The following is an 18,574-nucleotide window of genomic DNA, read 5'->3' as shown; positions in this document are numbered from 1 at the left end:
AGGATGCCCTCACAGCCACGCTGTCGGGCGGGGCCTGGCGCAGCCTGGCTCCCCTCCGAGGCCCGGGGTCCCAGCCTCCTGCTGGACGCCCGATTCCTGGAGATGCGCTGCTGGCTGGGACTTGGAGCTGGTGGAGAGACAGGGAGGGGCGGGGGCCACAGGCTGTGGAGCAGGCCAAGGCGGCCCCCAGCTTCAGCCAGGCCCGGCTGGGGAGGGGTCAGCCACAGGCTCAGGTCTGGCGGGACGAGTTCGGAAGCTCTGCGGGAGGGAGGGGACCTCAGGGCCCAGCCCAGAGGAGGGTGGGCCCCAGGCTGAGCAGGAGCCCCGCAGCCAGGGCCCAGGAGCCACGCCCCGCCAGCGCCACCCCATTGCACACATCCTTCTCACAGCAGTCCACATCTACTTTCAAGATCCCAGAGTTAATGAAGCCCATCAGATAGTCTGAGAAAAAGTGCCGCTTCACGAAGTCACAGGACGAGGCACACATCTTGTTCACAGAATGATCCTTCCTGCCTGGGGAACAGGGAGAGGAGCCTGGGACTCGAGCCCCACAGGGCCCTTTCTGCCTTGTGCCCAGGACCCAAGCCAGGGACCCTCCAGGTCATTTCAGGACCCCAGAACAACAGAACTGAGGCTTCAATCCACCCACGCTGTCCCCAGCTACATGAAAAGGGCCACAGAAGGGCCAGAGAGGGTCAGGCACCTGCTGACTGTCACACAGCAGGGCAGTGCCCTGCCCCCAGACCCATGCTCTTGTCCGAGGCCAGAGGGACTCTGATGACACCGCCGACCCCTCCCCACCCCAGGCTGGAGCCTGACTTACTGCTACTGGGATCTGTGATCCGGACACTGGCACACACCGTGTCTGACGGCTGGCACTGCTTCGGGGTGCAATGACTGGAGTTGGTGGTCAGCGTGCAGTCCTGGCACCACAGGCCATGAGCTGGGCAGGCCACAGAGAGGAGGATGGCCGGAGGAACCAGGGTGCAAGCCAGCCCCCTGCCTCCTCCCCGCCTGCCTTGCTGCGTGTCCTAGGAGGACCATGCAGCTGTAGGAGGCCGGGCGCTCCTTGACCAGGAGTGACCAGGCCAAACTAGCACCCGGAGGACAGGCTGGGAGGACCTGTGTGCCTTTGGGCAGGGTGGGGTGAGGGTGCCACCACTGGGACTCCGGAAGCCCCCATGCACACCCCCCCAGGCCCCACACACATGCACAGTGCGTGCACACATAGCCACAAGTATCACACCTACGGTGCCCTCCCGCACCCCCTCACACACATCCCCCCAGAATCCAGTTGGTTCCAGTGGAGGAAGAACCAAACAGGACTTGATGGGAGGCCAGGTGGGGCTCTGAGAAGAGATGGAGCACCAGCAAGCCGGCACTAAGCCGGGAGCATCCGTGCAGGACCAGCCGCTGGACCACGGCCCCGGAGGAAAAGGACCCACGCCCTCAGGAGCCAGGAGAGACCCGCGTGGCTGGAGCTGGGGCAGCGCCAGCAGGGGCCACACAGGCGAGGGCTGGGCTGGGGTCGCAGGGTTCGGGAGGGGGTGTGGGTCTGCTGGGCATCGTCAGAGAATGGCCGCCCCACACCTGGTTCTCCCCGGAGCTGCCTCGTACAGGCTCTCAGGCGACCTGGCCTACCCCCGCTTCAGCCGCCCCCAGACTCACCGGGGGCAGAGCACAGCAGAGCGGCCAGCAGCACCAGGCCGAGGCCCTTCATGGCTGCAGGCAACATGCTCCAGGCGGGCCTCAGGAAGGCGCGGGGGCTGCAGGCTGGGGTCGTCTGGGGCACAGGCCTGGCAGGGAGAAGCCTCGATCAGGAGACCAAGCCCCGGCCCAGCTCGAAGGACCCTCCCCTTTTCTGGCATCCTAACGCCACCTCCTCCCCGAATCCAGGGCCGGGGGTCGTCCGGGAGCTCCCAAAGCCCCACCCCCAGCCCATCCCCCAGAGCATCCACCATCGCCGCATCCCCTCCGGGGAAAATAGGTCTGCCCTCTCCGGCAGGGTGACAGCTCGAAAGGCCCGCACCCCGCGCTCCGCACCTGTGGGTAGGGGGGTGGGTCGGGAGGCGCGTCTTATCCCTGGGGAGCGATAGGTGCGTCCGGAGAGGAAAGGGCAGGACAAGATGCGAGTGGACAGTACCTGCCAATGGGGGGAAGGGCGAGCGCCTCGCCCCCACCCCACCCCGGGCGGGGGGGCCGGGAACCCGGCGCCTCGCCTCCTCCCCTCGTCTCCCCGTGCGAGCCTCAGCTCTCACCGCGGATCTAAGCGTGGAGCGCGGGCCTCAGGTCGGGGGCGCACTCACATCCCTGGGGTGTCGCGACTCCGGGGCTCCGGGCAGCGCGGGCGGCGCGGGGAGAGGTGCCCTTCGGTCTCCCTGTGGACGGGAACCCGGGTGCAGCCTTGTGTTTCGGGGAACGCAGCCGCAGACACGGACCCCGCGCGAGGGGCGGGGCGGAGCCGGGGCGGGGGCCGCGCGGGGGGCGGGGGAGGCTGGAGACTCTCGGACCGGGGCGTCTGGGGCTCAGGGCCAGCGCCGGGTCACCGTCCCGGGCCGTCCTGGGCACCCCCGGCCAGCCGGCGCCCCGCTCGCCGGCGCGCGCCCGCCCGCCCTCTCCGGCTCGGGCTCCCTCCGCCCGTTCCCGGGCGCTCCCTCCACCTCTACCTCCCCCTCCCCAGGCGTGGGCAGGATCCCTTCCCCCTCGGCTTGGCTGAGATCCCCTTGGAATTTCTCGGAAGAAGAACGTTTACTGCGAAAGGAAACGACACGGCACAAAGACGCAGAGAGGGAGGGAGGGAATACGGGTGGCAGGTGCTAGCACAGGGCACTGTTCACAGCCTTTGGGCCCTGCGCCCCCCAGCCCCATCACGGTCTCGATTGTTCAAGGCTATTCTCCTCCCCGGAGCACCCGTGACGACCCCACCAGCAGCCGCAGCCCCAGGGACTGCTGCCTTCAGCCACGCCCACACTCAAGAGGGCGAGTCCCGAATCCTGGTCTGGGCATTCAAGGCCCTCATCTGCCTGCTCTGGTCCAACAAATATTTATGCAGACAGCCCGGGACCACCCACTGGTGTGTGGCTTCAGGTATGCTGCATGCCCCGTGAGCCTCAGTTCCTTCGTCTGTAAAATGAGGGTGTTGCTAGTAACCACGTGAAAGTGTGTGAGGGCTACACGGGACCCATAGGGAGAGAGCTCACCGTGCACCGGGCCCAAGGCGCGTGCCAGCGAGAGGGAAGGCAAGCAGGGGACAGCTGGGCAACTTGACAGGGGCCACAGAGTGGGATGAGCGGTAAAGAGAGAGCCCTGGGGGTGTGGACAAACCCTCTCTGATGGAGCCCGTGAGCTTGGAGGAGGAGGGCTGGCAGGAGGGTGGTGGCGATGGCTCAGGCCGCAGTACAGAAAAGGGCTGGATTTTGTCCTAAAAGCTCTGGGGCCAGGCAAGCCTTGAGGCCGGGCAGAGTCCAGAGCCAGTCATCCTTGTCAGAACTGACACATGCATTTCAGAGTTAGCACACGGCCCTCCCCACGGGACTGGAGGCAGGGCAGATATCCTGGGTGCCCTGCCACAAGGCCAGCCTCTCTCCCTTTTGGTCAGCTGGATTCCGACTCCCTGTGCAGGTATAGGGTGGATGTGGGTGGCACTTGGGTGGCAGGGAGGGGGTCCCCGCTGATCACAGCCAACTTACTCCTGGACTAGGAATCTCTGCCAAAGTTCTGTCCAGATACTCGGAAGATCCCTGCCAGACCTAAGGCAGGGCAGCCCACCCCAACATCTGGGACTGGTGGTGTGTGAGGCAGGCTCTCAGAGCCCCCAGTGACCCCCTGGTATTCTTGTCCTGGTGCATCCCTTTTTTTTTTTTTGCCACTCCGCACAGCTTGTGGGATCTTAGTTCCCCAACCAGGGATCAAACCTGGGGCCTCGGCAGTGAGAACGCAGAGTTTTAACCACCGGACCGCCAGGGAATTGTCCCCTCTCCTTGAGCATGGCTGGACTCACTTGTAGTGAAAACAGTGTGGCACAGGTGACAGGATGTCACTTCTGAGGTTGGATTATTAAGACCGTGGCTTCTGATGCGGGCTCTGCCTCTCGCTCTCTCAGATTGCTCACCCTGGGGGAAGCCGGCTGCCGTGTTCGAAGGCAGCCCTGTAAAGAGGGACCGAGGCCTGCGAACAACCACCCAAGGGAGCTTGGAAGTGGACCCACACACATACCCAGTTGGGCCCTCAGATGAGATCACAGCCCCAGCCGATAGCTTGACAACAACCTCGTGAGAGAATGTGAGCCCGAGGTCCCAGCACCTGGGTTCCTGACCCACAGACACTTCGAGAGCATGAACGGTGTTGTTTTAAGCCCCTAAGTTTGGGGGTAATTTGTTATGCAACAAAAGGTAGCAGGTGAGTAGGGGCTGGATTGGGCATGACAGGGGCAGAAGCCAGATGTCCAAAGAGTAATGTCCGAGGAGTCTGGGGCCAGCGCTGGGGAATGCAGTTCTGCGCCTGCTCCTCAGAGAGCAAAGACCCTGCTCTCCCCATGCTAGGCTTGGTTGCCAGGGGGACAGAGATCCCTAACCCGGTTTCTGAGCTACTCTGCCTTCCTCCCAATGCACGTGGGATGGTGTCACCCTATCAGGATTTTTGCAAACAAGAATAACAATCAGTCATGATTAGCAGAAGAAAGAGCAGAATGTGCCCATGTGTGGCCCTGGCCCTTTCAGTCTGGACAGCCCCCCGCATGGAGCTGGTGACCGCTGGCCTTGACCTCCCTCCTCCCAGCCTGACCTGGCCCAGATGCCCAGATGCTGGCAAGCGGCGCCAGGATCTCACCCTGCCCAGAGACCCTCTGACAAGTACCCACAGCCTGGGGTGACTATGTGGCCATGGCCCGTCTCATGCTCTCCTCAGGGTCGGGATGATTGGTGGCCAGCTGTCCCCACAGCAGAGCCGTTTCAGGTGGTCAGAACCACGGACAGCGTCAAAGGCTTGCGTTCTTCACCAGCTGCTGCGCACCTGGAGTTCCGAAGCGCACAGAAGCAGGGGACTGGCCTCTGGGTCAGGCCCTGGCAGGAGAGGGGCAAGGTTCGGGTCACACCTGAGCTGTGCTGCAGGGTTTTCTGCCTTGTATTTTGGCCGACGCCATCAGAAGCCCTCCAAGCCGTCCAAGATTGTGGGTGTGGCTGTGACCCGACCACCCTGCCTCACGGAGAGGACCAGCCAAGGGTTGACAGGGACATTCATTCACACAGCGAACACTTCCTGAAGCGCTGCTGAACTCGGGGAGAGAGAAAGTCTCTGGCCCCCCAGGACCCCTAGAATAATGGGGAGAAGCCAACAGGCTGAGCGCTGGGTGCTAAATGGTGGCCCCAGAAAAGGTGTCCACGTCCTAACCCCCAGCATCTGTGAAGGTGACCCTGTTTGGAGAAGGGGTCTTTGAGGGTGGGATTAAGTTAAGGATCTCGAGATGAGGCCATCCTGGATTTGGAAGGCAGGGCCCATCTCCAATGTCTGGTGTCCTTATAAGATAGAGGACGGGGACAGACACAGAGAGAGGCCACGTGATGGAGGCAGAGACCGCAGGGATGAGGCCACAGCCAGGGACCCCTGAAGCCCCCAGAAGCTGGAAGGGGCAGGAAGGGCCCTCCCGTGGAACCTCTTGGTTGTTTTAAGCCCCAAGTTAGTGATTTGTTGCAGCAGCTGCAGGAAAGCAGTACAGAGTGTGATAGGCGCTGTGAGAGAGGAAGGTGCCCCTCCCCCAGCCCCGCCGGCCATCCTGAGCTCTGAGGCCCCGGGGACGGGGACGGGGACGCCGCCTGGGCTGGGCAGACAGCAGAGCGCTCCTCTCTCGCTCACACTCAGATCGTCCGGGAGGGGCAGGCAGCTGGCCCCCATCCCGGGATCCAACCAGACCGGTGCACGGAATGGTGAGCCCCTCGGCCTCATCCGCACACAAAAACACCCCAAGTCACAGGAAGCTAACCCCACATGGACACTCCTGGGTGTCCCTGCCCTGGGTGCCCCTTAGGGGGTCTGTTCTCATATATGCACTCAGGAGGTTTCATCCGTGGCCAGCCCCAGGGACCCCAGACCCCAGGCCCTGTGGCCAATATGACCAAACGTCAGACTCAGATGAACCACAAATAGAGATATATAATACCTGATGAGCGCTAGAACCCCCAATAGATGAGGCAGACCCTACAGGACTGACAGGACTGACCCTAAAGGACTAACAAAAACAGAAACAACACTGTCCTGATTGCTGTGACCCTGATGTCTGCCCCAGGAGGGTCTCATATACAGATCCCTAACCTAATTACACCTGCAAAGACCCTTTTTCCAAATAAGGTCATGCTCACAGGTTGCAGGTATTGGGACATGGGCACATCATTTTAGGGCCACCATTCAGCCCACTACAGATGGGACAATTCAAGAATCAAAAATAATGACTGTGGGACTTCCCTGGTGGCGCAGTGGTTAAGAATCTTCCTGCCAATGCAGGGGACACGAGTTCAATCCCTGGTCTGGGAAGATCCCACATGACGCGGAGCAACTAAGCCCGTGCGCCACAACTACTGAGCCTGTGTTCTAGAGCCCACGAGCCACAACTACTGAGCCCGCGTACCTAGAGCCCGTGCTCCACAACAAGAGAAGGCACCGCAATGAGAAGTCCTCGCACCGCAATGAAGAGTAGCCCCCGCTCGCCACAACTAGAGAAAGCCTGCGTGCAGCAACGAAGACCCAACGCAGCCAAAAATAAATAAATAAAATAAATAAATTTATTTTAAAAATAATGACTGTAATTCATTAAAACACACTGAATATATGAAAGCCATGAGTTCACAACGACATTAAAAGGAAATTACAGAAACCTGGGCAGAGTTGACTTCTGTGGGGCAGCGGGGTGGGTCTCCTGGAAGCAGGTTCCAAGACCAAGGAGCATGGGGGACATTCCCTGGGGAGTGCTTGGCAGGGGCAAGAAGAAGGACGGGTAGAGGGAGAAGCTGAGCTGAAAGCAGCCGGAACAACAGCCCGAGTGACCCCGCAGGGGATGGGGGTACCCTTCCAGCTGGTTCTGAGCTCCGGCAATGGGCCGGCTTTCAGGGCCCAGGTGGGCAAGTCGGCCATTGATCATGAATACGGTAAAATCATCAGATGCTTGAAGCTGCTGGTTCACCGAAGCCTCCCTCGGACTGAGACAACCAGACTTTACATGCCCTGGATGAGATTCGAAGGGAGAAAGCACTCCTGTAAGATGTCCTTCCCAGAAAAGGGAGCCCAGATCTAATCAGGCCTACAGCCTTGGCTTCCAGTCTGGGAAATACGGAAGCTAGGGCAGTAAGTCAAATGACACCACATCCAGAACGTGGAACATCCTGCAGGAAAACTGACCCGGTGTCCTTAAAAGACCAACGTGATGACACAAAACAAAAGCTGGGGCAGTTGTCTTAGATAAAGACGGACTTTCAGAAACTCTGAGAGACACACAGCCAAACACAGATGCCCTTGTTAGCACCACGTTTCCATGAAGCTAAACAGATGCACAACCAGGGAAGTATAAACACAAACAGGATTTAGATAATAGTAAGGGATTATTTTACATTTTGCTAAGTATGGTAGGGCTTTGTGATTATGTAAGAAAACATCCTATTTAAGAGATTCATGCTGTGGTATTAGGGGTGAAATGAAGGTTAGGGTTGGTTTTAAATACTCCATCAAGAAAGGACAGAAGGGGTGGAGCGAGGAGAGCCAAGTGTGGTTGTACAGGTTGGGTGCTGGGACTCAGGGTTCACTGGACACTCAATATTCTGAAACCAATTCCAGCATGGGGGGTTCCGCACACCACCAAGCGACCCCTGACACCAGCCAGGGAGCCTACAAATCAACTCCATTCTGACACCATCTACCCAGGGATATCATCAGATCCCACAGGTTAAGGGCTCAGTCCCACAAGACTGTCCCCACTTCAGATGCCAATTTTAAGTCCACGATGTCACCTGTCCCCAACTAAGGAGCTTCTGTCCCCATGGAGTTTGGGGTCTGACATGGCAGTATGTCTGGTTCACCAACCCACAAACTCTTTGACCCCATCCTTTTGGGTTTTTATGGAGGCTTCATTACATAGACATGATTGATTAAATCATTGGCCATTGACAATTGATTCAACCTCCAGCCCCTCTCCCCTCCCCGGACATCTTGGGGTAGGACTGAAAGTTGGAACCCTCTAACCACAAAGTTGGTTCTCCTGGCAACCAGTCCCCTCCTTAGGTGACCGAGGGGCTTTCCAAAAGTCACCTCATTAATATGACAAGAAACACCTTTAAGACTCTGGTCACTTAGGAAATTCCAAGAGTTTGGGGAGCTTTGTGCCAGGACCAGGTGAAGACCAATATGTCTCCTGTTATCAATCACAATATCACAAGGCTCTTCTGTTGTGAACATTTGGAAATTTTTATAATAAGATGTTTGCATTTTCCGTAATGTGCACTGGGCGAGGGGCTGGACCCTGTCCCCATATGGCTCAGTGACTGCATGAGAATGATTTTTTAAATTCCCCAAATGTGTGCCACTAACTAGATTTGTCTTCCTTTAAGTTAGTCCGGATCTAGGAGTCCCAAAAGGGGATGCTGGGACCAGTCACAGGGGGAAATGGGAGTTTGGGGATAGGAGGACCTGGGTTCAGGTCCCAGCTCTGCTGTAATACAGGTTTGTTTTGTTTTGCTTGTATATCTTTTTATTTTTAGAGGGTTTTTTTTCTTATTACAAAAGCAATCATTGTTGTCAGCGTAATATAGTTTTTACTGCACTGTCTTGACCAGGTTTGGAGGCCTTGGCTAGAGGCGGTCACTTCCCCTTCCTGAGCAGCCACTTAAGTGCGCACCCAACCTCTTTCCTTAAAGCTCTCACACTCCAGGCCACTGTACACCCACCCTAACCGCCCACGGCCGGGTACCAGGCAGTGAGGAAAAGCCCAGTGCTCCAGCTGACCCCCCGCCGCAGGCCACACACGCCGCCCCAGCCTGCAGTACCCCGCCCCTGGGTACAACCCCGTGTGGCCACACCGTAAGTTACAGAGTTCTGCCTTTCTTTCTCCCGGTGTCATCCTGCTGGGTCCCACTATCAAAAGAAATTTTGCATCTTATAAAACAGACACAGAAGGACCGGGGTCCCAGCCGTGCTGCTCACCAGCTATGTGACCTCGGGCAATTCTCTGCTCCCCCTGGTTTTCCCAGGTAAAGATGGGATCCCTGGTGCATGCGGTCGGCACGTGGGCTAAGTGAGAGGATGCAGGTGGAAACCTTAGTAAAGTGTCAGGCTGCATAAATGCTCAGCCCATTCCTCCCGACACTTCGCCCACATCTGCGCCCCTAACCCAGCCGCGGAGGCTGTGCAAGGCTAGCCATTCTGATTGCACAGTGACCATGAACGCCGCCGGGCCCCGTTGCTTCCCTAATGTCCATCCACCCTTTTCCTGGACAGAATCCAAATTTTGTTCAGGTGCGCACCTTTCTGTGAAGGTGGGCTCTGCCCGGGGGTAAATCCTTCCTAGTGTCAGCCAGGTGGGGTGAAACATCGGTTGGTAATTAGTTTAGTCAAAGGCTTAGAAAGCTATTCTGGCCAAAGAGGATGTCTGAAGGGAGGGTTTATGGAAAAGGTCCCTCACCCTAAAGGAGAAACTCAGCCGACCCTGCTCTCAGGAGGACAAAGTCGTTTGTGGCAGGTTCATGCTCCCACGGAAGACAAGAAAAGGCGGATAAATCACAGAAACCATTTTTTAAGACACTAGAAAGCTGGAGAAGCAATAAGGGCAAGAGGGACTAAAATTCCCGAGATGGGAAACCTGTAGGCTGGACCAGAAAATTCACCACCACCTCCCCCGCTGTCTTGGGGCTGCCGGGAGCCTGTGGATCTGGCTCTGGTCAAGGGAGAGGCCACTCCTACGGGGAAAGGAAACAAGCAGAGCTTCTGGCAATTATGCAGGGCGGGAAGGACAAAACTGGAGAGTCGAGAGGCCTCTGATGTATGGCTGGGCTCATACAAATTTTAGAATCCGTTCATCAATTTCCACACCCAGAAAGTTAAAAACACAATGAAGGGCTTCCCCGGTGGTGCAGTGGTTGAGAATCTGCCTGCTAATGCAGGGGACACAGGTTCGAGCCCTGGTCTGGGAAGATCCCACATGCCGCGGAGTAACTAGGCCTGTGAGCCACAACTACTGAGCCTGCGTGTCTGGAGCCTGTGCTCCGCAACAAGAGAGGCCGCGATAGTGAGAGGCCCGCGCACCACGATGAAGAGTGGCCCCCGCTTGCCGCAACTAGAGAAAGCCCTCGCGCAGAGGCGAAGACCCAACACAGCCAAAAATTAATTAATTAATTAATTAATTAATTAATTAAAAAAAACACACAATGAAGCACCACTACCCACCCACCAGAAGGGCTAAAATTTTTAAAACCTGACAATACCAAGTGTTGACAAGGTTGTGGAGCAACCGGAACCCTCTTGCAATACTGGAGGAAACACCTTGGGAAAATGTTTGGCAATACCGACTGAAGCTAATCATACGTATATTCCACCTCTGGTACCTGCCCAATGGAAATGAGGGCTTATTTACACCAAAACATGTGTAAAGTATGTCCAGAGCAGTGTCCTTCATAAAAGCCAAAACTGGCCAAATGCCACCAGCAGTAGACTAGGCGACGGCCCTGGTATTTCCGTACAATGGAACACAGCACAGCAACACAAATGAGAGTGGATGGACTACCAGTACATGCAGCTGTGTGGCTGATTCACAGCACAAGGCTGGATGGAAGAAGTGGGACACAAAGGAGCTGATGCCGTTTATACAGGGTTTAAAAAGAAACAATTTGTGATGAACTTCAGGGGATAGATTCTGGCAGGAAGGGCACAAGGGAGCCTTCTGGGTTTCTGGAATGCTTTGTATCTTGATGTGAGTGGTGGCTACATTGCATATATATGTGCTACATATATGTTATATATCTCTAATTTCATCAATCTGTACACTTAAAGTTTATATACTTAGCCGTATGTAAATTATATCACAATTCTTTTCATGAAGGAAACAAGAAGACATATACAAGACTGTTCATAGCAGTACTATTTGAAACAGCCAAAAACAGAAAATTATCCAAAGCTCATCCACTGTAGGGTAGATAAATAACTTGTGGTATATTCACGTGACACAATACTGTGTAGCACTTGAAAGAGGCAAATGATATCCGACCACAACAATACAGATGAATCTCAGAAGCCTACTTGAGTAAAACAAGCCAGTCAGGGAAGAGTATGATTCCAATTACATAAACAGGCGCTACTAATCCACGACATCAGACATCAGGATACTGCTCACCCTTGGGGGTGACTGAAGGGGACATGACAGGGCCTCCTGAGGTGTTCTTAGTGAACTGTTTTCTGATCTAGAGGCTGATTACATGGATATTTTCACTTTGTAAAAATTCATCAACATGAATTTGTGATTGGAGCATTTTTCTCTATGTTGGTTATAACTAAAAACAAACAAAATCATGGCATGAAAAATGAGTCCCCTTCTCTGGGTTGTCATGCTAGTATGTGATGTCTGGAACTGCAGCAACCACCTTGTGAGCTTGAGGGGCATTATTCCTAAAACTGATGATTACAGAGTGAAGAGATGCAAAAACTCTTGTGCTGTTGAGTCATTGAATTCAAGAGTCATCCTGGGTTGGCAGAGGCCAGGTCTTAGTTGATTGAAGTCACAACAGCCAGCAAAGGTCAGCATCATCACTTCTCTGGCTCCAGTTAGTCTGGTGGCTGATTGTTCGGGAGGGTTCAAACCCTGTAATGCAGCTCAAGAATGTGTGTCAGGCTATTCTTTACCTTTGAAGCAGAACTGGGAGTCTTGGTGACTGATTTATTGTCTCTGTTATGGTTATTTCCCTGGCCTGGTCAAGGGCAAGCACTGTGGCCCTGCTTAGATCACAAAATAGCTTAGGCCAAAAATGGCTTCTCTTATTGATCTTGAGGGGCTGCAGGGTACAGTGGCTTGAAGTAGGATCTTAGTTTCCTGACTGGGGATCAAATCCAGGGCCATGACAGTGAGAGCGCTGAATCCTAGCACTAGACCAAAAGGGCTAGCGGGCTTAAAGCAGGGCCTAGGTTCTTGTCTTCTTTGAAGAAAGAATTCAGCAAAGAGACAGACATAGCAAAGCAGGTAAAGCGTTTATTAGAAGCAAAGCACGTGTGAAAGAACAAACAAGTGTGATCAGAGAGAGAGTCGTGTGCCAAAGGGGTAGTTTAAATCACTTATAAGGAGGCAGTGTTCCAGGATCCCTCTAGCCAATCATCTTGCTGTGTCTTGCTTCATGCCCATGTTTGGTCTGAATCAGGGCCCTCTCTGATGTGTACACGCATCATTTAGCCAAGCTGGATTCTAGCACAAGGGTCTCTGGGAGGTTGGCAGGACATATTATGGGCTGGTGCCCCCTCTCTTCCCTGACTCCCGCGGAGCTTTTCTGCACATGTGTGGTCTGGGAGGTCTACTTGACCCCTAGATTGAGAAAAATGTGGCCTCCTTATCTTTTACACAAACAGGGCCCAGCTCCTCGCTGCTCTTGCCATTGTCTTTATCTGAAGTGTCAACAGGAGACAAACTCCAGCTGCTCAGCCTGGGGCCACTACCTCCTGCCCCATTGTGGCAAGAAAGTTATATCTGGTTCTCTTCCTCCAGGGACCCCCTACCCTACCTGCCTACATTATGACCACCAGCTGACAGTGGAGACGGGAATCAGGGCGGAAAGCCTGGAGATCGCAGGCAGAAACAGAACCAGAACCAGCTCCTGGGCTTCCCCAGGCAGGACACCTGTCTTTAATCCTGGTGGTCCACAATGGTCAGCTGGTGTGATATTGTGATTTGTAATAAATATATATTTAGTCCTGGCACAGAGCTCCCCAAACGCTTCAAATTTCCTAAGTGATGAGAGGGATGAATGTGTCTTTTGTTATGTTAAGGAGGTGACTTTTGAAAAGCCCTTCTGTCACCGAGGGATGGGGCTGGTTGCCAGGGAAACCAACCCTGTGATTGGAGGGTTCAAACTTTCAGTCCCACCTCCACCTCCAGGGAGGGGAGAGGGGCTGGAGGTTGAGTCAGTCGCCAATGGCCAAATGATTTAATCAATCTTGTCTATGTAATGAAGCCTCCATAAAAACCTAAAAGGATGGGGTCGGAGAGCTTCCACACTGGAGGAGATCTGAGGAGAGTGGCGTACACAGGGAGACCCAGGAAGCTATGGGCCCTTCCTTATACTCGCCCTATGCCTCTTGTCGACTTAAAGAAAAACACACTACATGAGAGCTGTGAATTTAAGTTTTATTTGAAGAACTTGCTGAGGACTATAGCCCAGGAGACAGCCTCTCAGTAGCTCTGAGGGAACTGTTCCTATAATAAACCAGTGATGAAATAAAATTCATATTTTACGGCAAGATGAGAAAAAGTTAAACGTAAAATTTTTCTTTGCCCTTTAGGGCCTCCTCCCCCACCTTTAGTGTGTGCTGCGCATCTGTATGAACCAGACCTCCTTAGGAGATAACCTTCCTTCTTAGTTTTGTAAGAGGCCACGATGACCCATGGCCCCCTGCTTACTTTGTACAAGTAGATCTGGAAAGTGTAAATTGTCAATAATACATCATTTGATGTGTAACCTTTTGCCTCAAAAACGTATATAACTGTGCTTTGACCTCTAACAGTCCTGGAACGGACCTCAGAGCTTTCTGAAAGGCTGTCTCCCGGGTTATCACCCTCAGGTTGGCTCAAATTTTCCACTTCTCTCTTAGATCAACTATTGATTAGTTGTTTTGGTCAACACCAGTGACCCAGTAAGTAGAATATTTCCCTGAGTTCAGTGAGCCACTCTAGTAAATTAATCACACCCAAGGCGGGGGCCCTGGGAACCCCCCATCTGCGGATGGTCAGTCAGAAGCATAGGTGACAGCCGGGACCTGTGACTGGCATCTGCAGTGTGTGGAGGTGCAGTCTTGTGGGACTGAGCCCTTAACCTGTAGGATTTGATGCTACTCCCGATGGACAGAGTCAGAACTGAGCTGAATTGTAGGACAGCCAGCTGGTGTCTAGAAATTGCTTGAGAGTGTCTTGCTTGAGGGGCATTATTCCTAAAACTGATGATTACAGAGTGAAGAGATGCAAAAACTCTTGTGCTGTTGAGTCACTGAATTCAAGAGTCATCCTGGGTTGGCAGAGGCCAGGTCTTAGTTGACTGAAGTCACGACAGCCAACACACACATCTGAATTGGTGATCAGAACATTTTATTTGGGGAGTGGACGGAGGAGACAGAAAAACAGCCACTGAGAAGGGGGAAGGCTTATTGTTAGTTTGGGGCACAAGCTTCGGGGTCGCCCACAGCCCACCCTCCCAACCCACAGGCCTCCTCGCTCGGCACAGCTGCCTGGACACCTCACTCTCCAGGGCCGCGTCCCAGCCTCAGGGACCATGCGGAGGGGACAGAGGTAGGAGTGTACCTGCACCGAGGCTGGGAGGACCGCGGCAGTCATGGGGCTTCCTGCACTGAACCGTGTCCCCAAAGAAAAGATGTTGGAGCCCTAACCCCAGAATGGGACCTTATTTGGAAATAGAGTCTTTGCAGATGTAATCAGGTTAAAGTGAGGTCACGAGAGTGGGCCCTAATCCAGTGTGACTGGTGTCCTTATAAGAAGGAGAAACTGAGACATACACGCACAGAGGGATGGACACACAAGGACACAGGGAGAAGACGGCCATCTTCACGCCAGGGAGACAGGCCTCAGGAGGAACCAGCCCTGCCGAAGCCTTCATCTCAGACTTCCAGCCTCAGAACTGGGAGACAATAAAGTTGCTGCTGTCCGTCTGTGGTGCTGTTTCCGCAGCCCTGGGAGACTAAGAGGGGAAGAACCCTCCCCGTGACCCCCCGTCTGCAGCCGGCAGGGCAGCAGGGCCTTCAAGACCTTGCTGGGAGGACAAATGTGTCTACCCTGGACTCCGACTGCAGAACCAGGGCCTCGGGCCCCCCTGGTTGCAGTGACTGGGCTGGGGTGGCCCGGCACCCACTCAGGTCAGGGGCGTGAGCTGCAGCATCCAGTGTCTGGTGGAAGCGGTTCTGTGGGATCGCCCCCGACCCTGACCCCAGCCTTGAGATGCTTGAGCTGCCGCGTGGAGACTGCGGCGACCTACGGGTACACGAGGGTCAAAGAAGAAGAGCGGTGATCCCGAGCGGTCACCTGGCAGGAAGAGCCCACTGAAGGCGAGGCTGGGGCCGAGGAGGCAGCGCCACCACGAGGGGCACGCGGAACCGAGGACCACGGATGGGGTGGCTGTTCTCCACGCGCTGGACGCTTGAAGAAGGAGAACGGCAAGTTCTGAGTCCCAAACCTCTGACTCATGATGCGGACTGAGAGCCAGGGTTTCGCTGCAAGGATCTGGCTTTCTGCTTTTGGGGGCTGAGTGAGCCAACAGCAGGGGCGCAGCTGCTCATGCAGGTTCTGCTTTACAACAGCCGATTCACCCACCAGGTGCTCCAAGTGAGGTTAGAACATGGATCAGGAGCTGGAAACAGAGCGCCTGGAGGATTCCAGGAGCGTCCTGAATGCCGCCCTCCCGAGCCCGCCTTGTGGCCAAAGCAGCCCCCTCCCGCATCCGCTGGGGGAACCACGGAGCACGACAGGGAAGAGGTCTGGCGTTTCAGTGGTGGATGCTGCCCTTGCACCCAGATGGGTGGAGAAGCGCCAAGGGCTGGACACTGGTTCTCCCAGCCCAGAGGAGGGGTGGTCACTGCTGTCCTCAGCACCAGCCCCTTTTCTGCCTTGAGGCCACCCCTTGCCCTGAGAGGTGCACGGTGCCCCCCACCTCACTGCTTGATTGGGGTGGGGTCTCCTCAGACCCCAGTGGGCCTGGTCAAGTTCTGGTTCCAGCTCTGAGAGTGGCCCTGAGCACATTCTTCCCTGCAACGTGTTTGCCCATTTGAAAAACTCAGAGGATGGATTTCTCCCTCCCAGTCGGCCTTGGCAGGGCTCTGGAGAAGGATCTAGAAGCAGAGGGTGGGAGCACAGGTTCTGAGCGCTGTGACAAGGTGCCTCCCCCAGGCCTGCCCACTCCTGCCTTTACAAGGAGGCGGGCCCCGCTGCCCTGCTCTGAGGGAGGGGGACGAGGGACACCGCGGGTAGGAGTCCGTCCTGACCGGCCTGTGTCTGAGGGTGCTCACCAGTGCCTGTACCCAGGCCGGGCCTGCTCCGTGGCAGGACAGCGCCTTCCGGTGCAGGGTCAACTGTTTTGCGTGTAGTAATCCGATCTGAACGGCAGATGGAAAGAGGTTGCGGCCACCTCGTCACCCATGTGCAGAAACAAGGCAGAGAGGTGGAGAGGCCTGCCCAGCTCAAGCTGGGAGCCCCTCTGAACCTCCTTCTTGTTTCACTAGCCAGGACCATAGGGAGGGTCAGGAGGCGCCTGGAGAGATGGGGGGGCCAGGTTTCTCAACTGCCCCTCCCCAAACGTGCCCAGACGGAAACCTGTGGGGCGGCCGGACCAGCACCTGCTAGCCTTCACCTGCGGCTCCTCATTTCACCCTCCCAGTGCCTGCGCTAAACTGAGATGTGAGTCTTGAGCCAAGCCTGGGTTTGAATCCCAGACCCCCAATTCCTCGGGGATCCTGGTGAGCCCAGAATGAGAAGAGGCACCGGGCTGGGGGGATGAAGAGGGGCAATCCGGGAGGGAGGCAGCTCCAGCACGAGCACAGAGGCGGGATCTCACCTGGGCTGGAGATCAAGGGGACTGACCCCTCCCATCCCAGTCCTGCTTCCAAGTCTGGGCCCTGGAGTCTCACACCTGCGGCTCAGGGGGCCCAGCTCCATAACAAGACCCCTAGCTCCCTGGGAGCAAGCAGCTCGCTGCCTGAGTTCCACCTTCCCCAGGGCTCTCTGTGTCCCGGCCCCCATCACCCAGAATCCCCTGCCCCATCCCCGCCCCACGGGATCCTGGAGCCACAGCCTCCCACTCAGCGAGCTCCTCAGGCAGTGGGAAGGGCCCTGCACCCCAGCTGCACTCCCTGCCTCGACCCCCCCAAGCTCAGGGCCTGGGCCAGTCGGGCCATCCCTGAGTCTCAGATTCCTCATCCACATGCCCCCCTATGGGCTCCCCCATCCCCTCCTCCCCACTCCCCCCAGGGGTCTCACCTCGACCCTCTCCCACCACCCCCTTCCCCAGCAGGACTGCTGGCAAAAGCCTTATATCTGAAGTTCTGCCACTACACCTGCCGGGAGTCCAGGCGGGACGTCCCGGGACGCGGGTCCCACTGCTCTCCCTGTGCGGGAGAAGCGCTGCGGCCGGGAGGGCCCGTGCGACCCCCGAGGGCCCTGCCCACGGCCCGGGGAGGGGCGCCTGCTCGCCCGGGGCCGCAGCCCCAAACTTGCCGCCAAGTTTGACTTAAGTGACGCCCCCCCCCGCCAAGTGCAGACCCCCGTCCCGAGCTCAGCCATCAGCGTCTTTCCTTTCTTCCCGGCGTCCTAGGTCCAAGCTTGCGGGGCGGGCAGCGCGGGGCGGGCGCAGTGCAGACGTGAGGTCTTTGCACAGAGTGCCCAGCCCCCCAGCCCCCCTGTTGCCACGCAGCCCCCCCTGGCCCGCGTAACCGCTCCCCCATGCAGGACACGAAGAGCTTCTTCATCCCTTCCTCCGGCTGCAGAGAATCCCTGCGTAACTACTTTCAGCGGTAACAGCTCAGTGCAGGGGAGGTGGGTCCCTACTGCCAGGAAATAAATGCCGTGCAGGATGTGCCCCTCGCCAGCGCATTCTCCCCAGGGGGCGCCAACACCAAGGCCTGCAGCCCTCGGCACGGGTGGGCGGGGCCGACGGTGGGCGGGGCCAGAGCAGCCTCCCCCCGGGTCTGGGTGCTCAGGCCCTCGTGCCGGCGCGGAGGCCAGGGGTCCGTGGTGGTGTTAGAGGGTCACCCGTGGGCGAGAGCGCAGCTCCTGGCACGTGGAGATGGCCCCACATCGCCGTCCGAGAGCTGCACAAGCAAGGAGATGGGAGGAAGCTTGGGTGGAGAATTAAGGAAAAGGGGGGCTTTTCAGGGACTTGTTTTTATTTTCTTAATGAGAGACGCTTGAGTGTGTTTACATGCAGAAGGAGAGGAACCAGTCCAAAAATTAAACACAGAATCACCATGCAATCCAGCAATCCCACTTCTGGGCACAGACCCCGAGGAATTGGAAGCAAGGACTGGAAAAGATGTCTGCACACCCGTGTCCGCAGCGGCATTATTCGCAGTGCCTAAAACACGGTGGCGGCCCAGCAGTCCGCGGCAGATGGAGGGTAAACACAATGTGGTCTCTACATACAACAGAATATTATTCGGCCTTTAAAAGGGGGGAAATTCTGACACGAGCTACAACAGGGATGAACCTCGAGGACTTTACGCAGGGGAGGAGGATGGGGAATGAGTGTTTAATGGGGACAGAGTTTCAGTTTTGCAGATGGATGGTGGTGATGGCTGCACAACAATGTGAATGTCCTTAATGCCACTGAACTGTACACTTAAAAATGGT

The 18,574-nt window shown here is 56.2% G+C and overlaps 1 protein-coding gene across 1 annotated transcript; it reads right to left on the bottom strand.

Moving 5' to 3' along the window:
- Window positions 1-277: 277 nt before the first annotated feature.
- On the bottom strand, window positions 278-1,789 carry LOC132351898 (lymphocyte antigen 6H). The gene is made up of 3 exons (XM_059901995.1): window positions 1,669-1,789; window positions 824-943; window positions 278-513 (listed from the first exon to the last, which is right to left on the bottom strand). The coding sequence occupies exons 1-3, from the start codon at window positions 1,733-1,735 to the stop codon at window positions 278-280; spliced, it is 423 nt and encodes a 140-aa protein (XP_059757978.1). The 5' UTR covers window positions 1,736-1,789.
- Window positions 1,790-18,574: the final 16,785 nt, after the last annotated feature.

The sequence above is a fragment of the Balaenoptera ricei genome, chromosome 17 (genome assembly GCF_028023285.1).
Source record: "Balaenoptera ricei isolate mBalRic1 chromosome 17, mBalRic1.hap2, whole genome shotgun sequence".
In the NCBI taxonomy this organism is placed as follows: domain Eukaryota; kingdom Metazoa; phylum Chordata; class Mammalia; order Artiodactyla; family Balaenopteridae; genus Balaenoptera; species Balaenoptera ricei.
The sequence above is the reverse complement of the archived record's forward strand: the minus strand, read 5'-3'. Positions and strand labels throughout refer to the sequence as shown.

Bases quoted from the DNA above. Each gene is read 5' to 3' on its own strand.
- LOC132351898 (XM_059901995.1), bottom strand. From the start codon at position 1,735: ATGTTGCCTGCAGCCATGAAGGGCCTCGGCCTGGTGCTGCTGGCCGCT. The intron at 944-1,668 runs GTGAGTCTGGGG...TGGCCTGCCCAG, and splicing joins TCTGCTGTGCTCTGCCCCCG to CTCATGGCCTGTGGTGCCAG. The intron at 514-823 runs GTAAGTCAGGCT...CCTGTTCCCCAG, and splicing joins GATCACAGATCCCAGTAGCA to GCAGGAAGGATCATTCTGTG.